Consider the following 7,650-nt stretch of genomic DNA (forward strand, 5'->3'; position numbering starts at 1 on the left):
AGAGGAGGGATTGCTGTACCCCAGCCACACAGCCATGCCACTCTCTCAAGGCTGGGAGGATGATGTGAGTTTCATTTGGCTCACAAAAAAACAACTCATGCATCGCGCTTCTTGGTCTAGGTACAAAAAGCGGAGACAGCACTTCTAACAGCATCACAAAGGATGCTCTCGGTACCTCCAGCAGTGATGGGATTCCTTTGCAGCCCCAGCTCTGATGAGGTGCAGGGGCTCAGGCAGATGTTGATTGTTCCCCATCAGCAGCTCCCTGGTCCATGCACAAGTTTTCTACGTCACTTGTGGGGTGGCCGACCCATGCTCACACCTCGTCATGATGCTTGGGAACCTCGCATCCGCTGCCAGGGCTCCTGAGCCCCGTGAGGACTGAACAAGCATCGCTGGTATTTTCACAGGAGCAGAGCAATATCTTGCAGGACAGAAATCCAACCCACATAATGCACACCAGATGTGAGCCACCAGCACCTCTTATTTCCCACATGAAAGCTGAAGATCTACCACATCTGAGCCAAAGGAAGCCTCACCCCTCTGCCTGGCTGGATTCACTGAGCTGATCCCCCCCCCTTCACAGCTTGATGCGCTGGGGAAAGAAATCCTCATCCCAGTATTACCTCCAGGATCCACGCTGTGCTATTCCCTTGCTCGATAAGAGCTCCTGGAGTCTCCCATCCCGGGTACTGCCATTTCACTCTCCAAAGAGTGCCTCATCCAAGAAAGCACTAGCAAGACTAACGAGGAAAGGCGATGGAGGCAGCCAAACCCCATCCCTCCCAAGGAATCGTGCTAACACATCCAGAGGTAACTGCCTACAAGGACAAGCACTTTCCTTGAAACTTCAGCTTCACGCATTGATTTTCATATACGCTTCCCCTCAGCAAAAAACAAAGCAGACAAGCATAAAAGCTACGAGCAGCGCAAAGCAAAGGCGCCTTGAAAGCAACTCCCAAGCCTGGCATGAGATCAGATGGATACAGGGAAGAGCGGAGCCAAGTCTGCCTGCCCGGGAGATCCCCCAGGGATGCCTGCACCTCCCGCCTTCCCCATGGAAATCAGGTGCGGGCGTGTGGGGGCAAACAGTGCCCGTCACAGCTCTTTCATCTTGGATGCTTACAGGTTTTATAGCATTAGAATAATCCGCTGGGGTTTTCCCTCATCCCAGGCTCACCCCCGAAGGAGAGGCAGGATGCAGGCAGAGTGTTTCCATCCAGTTACCTGGGCATTAACCCGATGGAGGAAGGGATGCACATTCCTCAAGCGGCTCCACTAGGCTTTGCACAAATATGTGCATTCTTAAAGCCTCTCTCTATTGTAAGCTATAAATTCACCTCTGCAGCTGTAACACTGAGTCTACAATAAGCAGCCAGCCTAAATTTTTTCAAATTGAATCAATAATTGAAATTTCTACTTTGATCAAAGTGCCAGTGGCACAGTGACGACTCGTGTCAGCGCTGCTGCTCTGAGATGAAAGGGTAAGTGTTATTCAGAGCTCAAAGTAAGCGAAGAAACTCTCGGTAAAAGAGTGAAACACAAAGGCTGACATGGAGTTTGTGAGGAGACAACGTTACTGCTGCAGCCGCGCCACTTGTCAGCGCAGCGAACAGTCTGCAGACATTTTCACTATGCCATAAATTCTGATTTCCAAGCCATAAAGAACTCCAAGATAAAAACTCATCATGCAAATTCTTAGGGGAGGATTCTTTTTTCCACTGTGCGGAAAAGAAATCATAAATCAACCAGCTACATCACAGAGACAAGACACTCGCAAAGCAGGGGTTTAAGCTATGATTAACTTTGCTGTACTTAGTGCCTTTAAAAACGATTGTGTTACAGAAAAGCACGGGCATGATCCGTGTCACTTGGATATTTAAGCCCTTCCATTAATTAACCAGAAGTGAAACAGGACCCACAGCTGCAGATCATTCAGTCTGGTTCCTTGTTACTTTGAGCAACTACATTATAAAACTCCCTTCTCGAACTGAACAGCATCTGGAGATGTGGGTTTTTTTACCCCATTTAAGGGAGGTTTTAGGATCCTTTTCCCCAGATAGACACAAATGTTCTCCTTGGTTCCCAATCGCAGTCACTGACATCGCTCTTTATCCATCTATTTTTTTTGCCAGTGGTGTCCTTTAGGTTAAATAGCTTTCACCCTGAGTCATTCCCACAAACTTGCAGCGTACAAAGGAGCCTGGGATAAGGACAGAACAAAAATAGTACAAAGACTGTACAGTGCTCTCTAACTGAAAATGCAGGCATTGAACTCTATCGTATGGATCTTCAGATTTCTAGAGCTTTCCCATTTTTTTCTTAACACAGGCAACAAACCATAGGCTAAGGATCCACCATTCTTCATTTGATCCATGTGAAGACCTGCTCATGATAACTCTACACTGAGCAGAGCCTTTGCGTTAGTCTTAAGTGTCACGGATAAAGGAAAAAGAAATTAAACCTTCTTCCCACCAGAATACATATTACAATTATAAGCCTTTATTAATATAAACACAGTTTATATTCAGCCACTTTTAAAATGCAGAAATTTAATAAAGGTATTATACACAGAACTGCTAACAAGATAATTGCCTTTAGTTCCTGCTCCCAGATGGCTGAGCTCAGATTTAGAACAAGGAGAATCACCATAACAGCCCATTGGACTCATTGCCACGAAAATGGCCCCAAATCAATGCATGTCACAGGCATGGGGACATGTCCCAGGGGACAGGACATGTCACTGGCAGGACCCCCTGCCCACCCCAGGTAGTCGTCCCAATGGGGAGTCCCCCCAAGGAGTGCCTCCCCACCTCTATAGGATGCAGGAGTCCACACCAGGCCCCTGCGGGGTACTCTGGTGCCTCCTGCCCTCCAGGCATCTCAGGGGACCCGCGTGTCATCCCCCGGCCTGGCTGGGACTTCACTGAAATATCTGCTCACAACATACACGCTGAGGAGCGAGGGCAGAGGAATAACAGTTTCTCATAGAATCCCAGACTGGTTTGGAAGGGACCTTAAAGCTCATCCAGTTCCAACCCCCTGCCATGGGCAGGGACACCTTCCACTAGAGCAGGTTGCTCCAAGCCCCTGTGTCCAACCTGGCCTTGAACACTGCCAGGGATGGGGCAGCCACAGCTTCTCTGGGCACCCTGTGCCAGCGCCTCAGCACCCTCACAGTGAAGAACTTCTTCCTTATATCTAATCTAAATCTCCCCTCTTTAAGCTTGAAGCCACTACCTTTACATTTACCCTTACCCTACATTTACCTTACATTACCGTTACATTTTTTAACGGCATCACCTGGTTTAGGTCTTCAGTGGAGACTGAATTTCAGTAAAAGCATTTGAATTCATTAAATTATTCATTAAATTAATAAAATAATACCATTATTATAATTATGATATTATTAGGCCGGACAACTGATATTATCAGGCTGGATATTATGATATTACCAGGCTGGTCAACTCCAGCCTGCGCCTTGACCACTGGAGTTACTGTTGTCTAACGCACATTTATATTTGTGCTAACCAGTACGATCACAGCAGATAATCCCTATATTGTTCAGTTATTTAATCCTACACTATACTTTCCATAGATGTGGCACCCCCCAAAGGTCACCTCAAAAGGCACTGAATGACCCATTACAACTCCAAGATGTGGTACAGGCACACGTGGGGAAAGGCATGGCCAGGGCCACTGAGAGCCAGCAAATGCTGCAGGACCTGCTGCCGCACACAGGATACACCTTACTGCAAGGCAAAATGCTGCTCTCACATGTGCTGGTCCAAATCCAGAGGGATTACACCAGCTTCTACAGATTTACTCCACATTTAAACCCACAGCAGCATCCGACCTACTGAAAAAGTCACTTAAATGACCAAAAGAGATCAAACACGCTTCCTAAATGCAGAATTTCAATAGCAGCAATTCAACCTTCTTTATAGAGGTGATGTTGTTATTACTATTATTTTCTGTCTACTGTCATCTATTTCTGCTTCTGCCCTGAGCAGAAGGCAGGCTGTTCCATTTAAAAATTCAGGACACAAATGGCAACCAGATTACATCTATCCCAAAGCTGCCAAAAAGCAATTGCTATATGAAACCAAAAATCCTCCTGGGATTTTTCCCAAATCCTCAAAATATTCCCGAGCACTAAAGTTTCCACGGGGACTATTACATTAGCAGATAGTCTCTGTGTGAAAAACCAAGCATGCAGCCATCCTCCTAATGGTTTCCAGGACAAGGAGGCTGCACAACACACGTACTCCTCACCTTAGCACCAAACAACATTTCATACAAACACAGAGTGCTTTGGGTTGAAGGGACCTTAAAGCTCATCCAGTTCCAACCCCTGCCATGGGCAGGGACACCTTCCACTAGAGCAGGTTGCTCCAAGCCCCTGTGTCCAACCTGGCCTTGAACACTGCCAGGGATGGGGCAGCCACAGCTTCTCTGGGCACCCTGTGCCAGCGCCTCAGCACCCTCACAGGGAAGAACTGCTTCCAGATCTGGCCTTTACAGTGAGTATCAGTATTAAAAACAAACGGCACTGGGGACCATCAGGCTTTGTTTCCCAAAGGAAAGCTGCAACAGTCAGCAGTAACATCTCCACTTTGTCCTGAAACCTCCATGCCCATCCCAAGAGTCCAGCTGAGCCTGACCCAAAGGCAGCCCTGCACACATCCCTCCGGGGCTGCTGCTGGGGTCCCTAAAAACCCTCTTCAGTGTCTCTTCACTGGAGAAATGCAATGCCTTTAGCTCTGTGCCAGTGTTTCCTTGCAGAGAAGCTCTTGTGAGGAGCACCAGAGCTGTATCCACACATCAGTCCCTCTATCCAGGATGCTGATGTGCGGACAGTTTGATCCGGATCTGGGAACTGCTCCTACACACAATGTCACGGATGTGAGGAAATGGAAAGTAGTGAGAGCAACCCCTGATCCTGCAGGCACTAGGGCTTCAGTGAGGTGCTTGTTCTGGTCAAATCTGCCCTCCTTCAACCCGAGTGCTTCCCAAAGGAACGGAAAAGCGAAGCTCCCCCTGCCAAACACTGGCACAGAGCAAAGGGGAGTGACGAACAGAGGAGGATGGACATGTGGGTGATGGGGGAGCTCCCACCAGCCCCCCACAGTCTGAGGAAACTGGGGGTCCAGCCCCAGCAATGCTGGTGGGCACATTCTTCTCACGGTAACAACCTAAAACCAGCCCCCAAAGTCATCCCCTTGAACCCCTGCTGGGGCTCAGGATGAGGAAAGCTGAGGCTGAGGAAGGGTGGGCAGGATGTGGCCCCTCCACACAACCCCAGAACAGGTTTTGTTAAGAGATCTCACCCACCCAACACCGCCAGCCCTCTGTCTCGGGTGTTTCTTGATACTTGGGTATTTATAGGACCCTGTAAGGAACTTTTCTGGCCATTAGCAATGTATATATGTATTTTTTTTAACCTACATTTTTAATATATACACACATAAATGTATGTAGTTATATATATAAAATAAATATATATGTAGAGTATTCAGTATTCATATATAAAATGTATTTTATATATCATATATAGTTATCTATACCCACATATATGTAAATGTATAAAAATATATAAACATATCTACATAAAGGTTACATCTCTACATATATGTAAAATATATATAGATCTAAAACATATACGTGAATATATCTCTCTGTGCACACCTGTGAGCAGGACTGGCGCCGCCAGCCAGCTGTGCATGGGAGAAACGAGGGGACTCCTCGTCTCCACGGCCACCCGCCTCCCTCAGAAAGCTTTTCAGGCTTATTCTCATATAAAACACAAAACCCCAGCGCAGTGGATGCCCGAGAAGGGCCTCGCAGACGCCTCAGCCAGGATCTCGGTCTGCCCACAGCTGCTGAGCGCTCCCGGGACGTTCAACAGCACCAAGAGGAAAATAACCCCTTTTTCCATCGAAAGAGGAAAAAGCCCAGGCAGCGACCTTCCTGTGCTTAACACTGAATCACAAAACCTGGCAGTAGGATTCGGGGGAAACTCAAGCGGGGTTTTTCTCCTCTTTCACAATGCTCTTTTTCCCCCCTTAAGCAGGAGTTTATCTTTGTTCTCCCTGCAGGGGTAGGAAGGTTAAATATAAAAGTTCCCTCTCACCATCCCCCTACAACAACAACAACGTGAGAAAACGCTCCCCGCCGCGGGCGGCCCCTCCCGCCTGCTCTGCCCCCCCAGTCCCGATCCCGATCCCGGTCCCGATCCCGGTCCCGGTCCCGATCCCGGCGGCGGGGCGGGCTGGCTGCCGCCGTCACCCGCGGGGAACAACCGGGAGACCCCTGCGGACTCTGCGATCGCCGCTGCGGAAACACGACCGTCCGCCCCGCGTCCAGCCGGGAACGTTCCGTTCCCGCTGCGCTCCCGCCCGGTGGCTCCGCTCTCGCCGGGACAGGCGGCGCCTGCCCCCCGACCCTCAGCGCCTCAAAACGAGCGGCGAACCCCCCAAACCCAACCTCACCGGTAGCGGCTCCGGTGCCCGCTTCGGGCGAGGGAAACGCGCTCAAGTACTCGGGAGGCTCCAGGGTGCCGAGAAACACGGAGCGGCCGGGCGGGACGGGCCGGGGCAGGCTGCCCGGCCCTAACGGAGCACCGGGCGGAGGAAGCCGAACGGCCCCGCTCCCGCACCGGTGAGGTTTCCCACGGGGGCAGCGGGGTGTGCCGGGTCCGGGAGCCTGCCCAGGCTTCCTCGCATCCTCCCCGGGGCGCAGCAGGGCACCTCCCCGGGGAGCAGCGAGCCCGACCCGACCCGGACCAACCCGGCATGGCACGCAGCGCCCGCTCCATGCACGGCCGGGTATGAGAAGGGACAGCTCGCCCCGGCGCTCCCGTTCACAGCGGTGCGCTCCCCGGGACACACGTGGACAAAGGCACACCCGGGTGCGCACAGGCACACGCGTGTACACACGTGTACACATGTATGCGCACATGTACGCGCACAGCCCACCCGCCACCGTTACCTCCGGCTCCGCGCCCCGGCAACACCGCGGCCATCCGCGCCGATACCCGCCGGCCGCCGCGGGCGGGGCGGGGCCAGGAGCCGGGGCGGGGCCAATCAGAGGAGGCGGATCGGGGGTGGGGCCAGGGGGCGGGGCCAAACGCAGCAGGAGGCCGTGTGGGTCCTAGCGCCGACCGCACAGAGCCCAGGGGTGACACCGCCCGCTAACATCGAGGCTATGGGGCCGGAATGCCCGGGGGGAACCCGAGACCCTCAGGATGAGCCCCGGGCTCTGATGGAGCTTCACCGAGAGGGTGCTCAGGCACTAAAACACCTGCCCAGGGAAGTGATGGAATCACCATCCCTGGAAGTGTCCACAAACCATATAGATGAGACCCTCAGTGACATGGTTCAGTGGTGGCCTTGGCAGTGCTGGGGTAATGGTTGGACTTGATGGTCTTAAAGGTCTTTTCCAACCTAGTTGATTCTATGATTCTCAGCCCCCGAGCCACCGAAGACAGCGGGATGCTCCCAGGGTGAGCCTGTGTGGCAGCACGGCTTCCCCACCTCATACTTTAGGGTGCTTGGGACCTAAATCCCATCCTAGGTACAAACACAGGCTCCCTGAATCCCACCCCACGCCTCACAGGACAGTTGACAGGAGTTACCCAAGCCCATGCAC

At 51.7% G+C, this 7,650-nt stretch overlaps 1 protein-coding gene across 1 annotated transcript in view; it reads right to left on the minus strand.

Moving 5' to 3' along the window:
* AMOTL1 (angiomotin like 1) overlaps positions 1-7,053 on the minus strand; it is a 55,342-nt gene extending 48,289 nt beyond the window's left edge. The window contains exon 1 of the mRNA XM_030477404.1: positions 6,991-7,053. Within this exon, the coding sequence (XP_030333264.1) occupies positions 6,991-7,024 (34 nt within the window). The 5' untranslated portion in view covers positions 7,025-7,053. The remainder of the gene's footprint in view (positions 1-6,990) is intronic.
* Positions 7,054-7,650: the final 597 nt, after the last annotated feature.

This window comes from Strigops habroptila, chromosome 2, assembly GCF_004027225.2.
Source record: "Strigops habroptila isolate Jane chromosome 2, bStrHab1.2.pri, whole genome shotgun sequence".
Classification (NCBI taxonomy): domain Eukaryota; kingdom Metazoa; phylum Chordata; class Aves; order Psittaciformes; family Psittacidae; genus Strigops; species Strigops habroptila.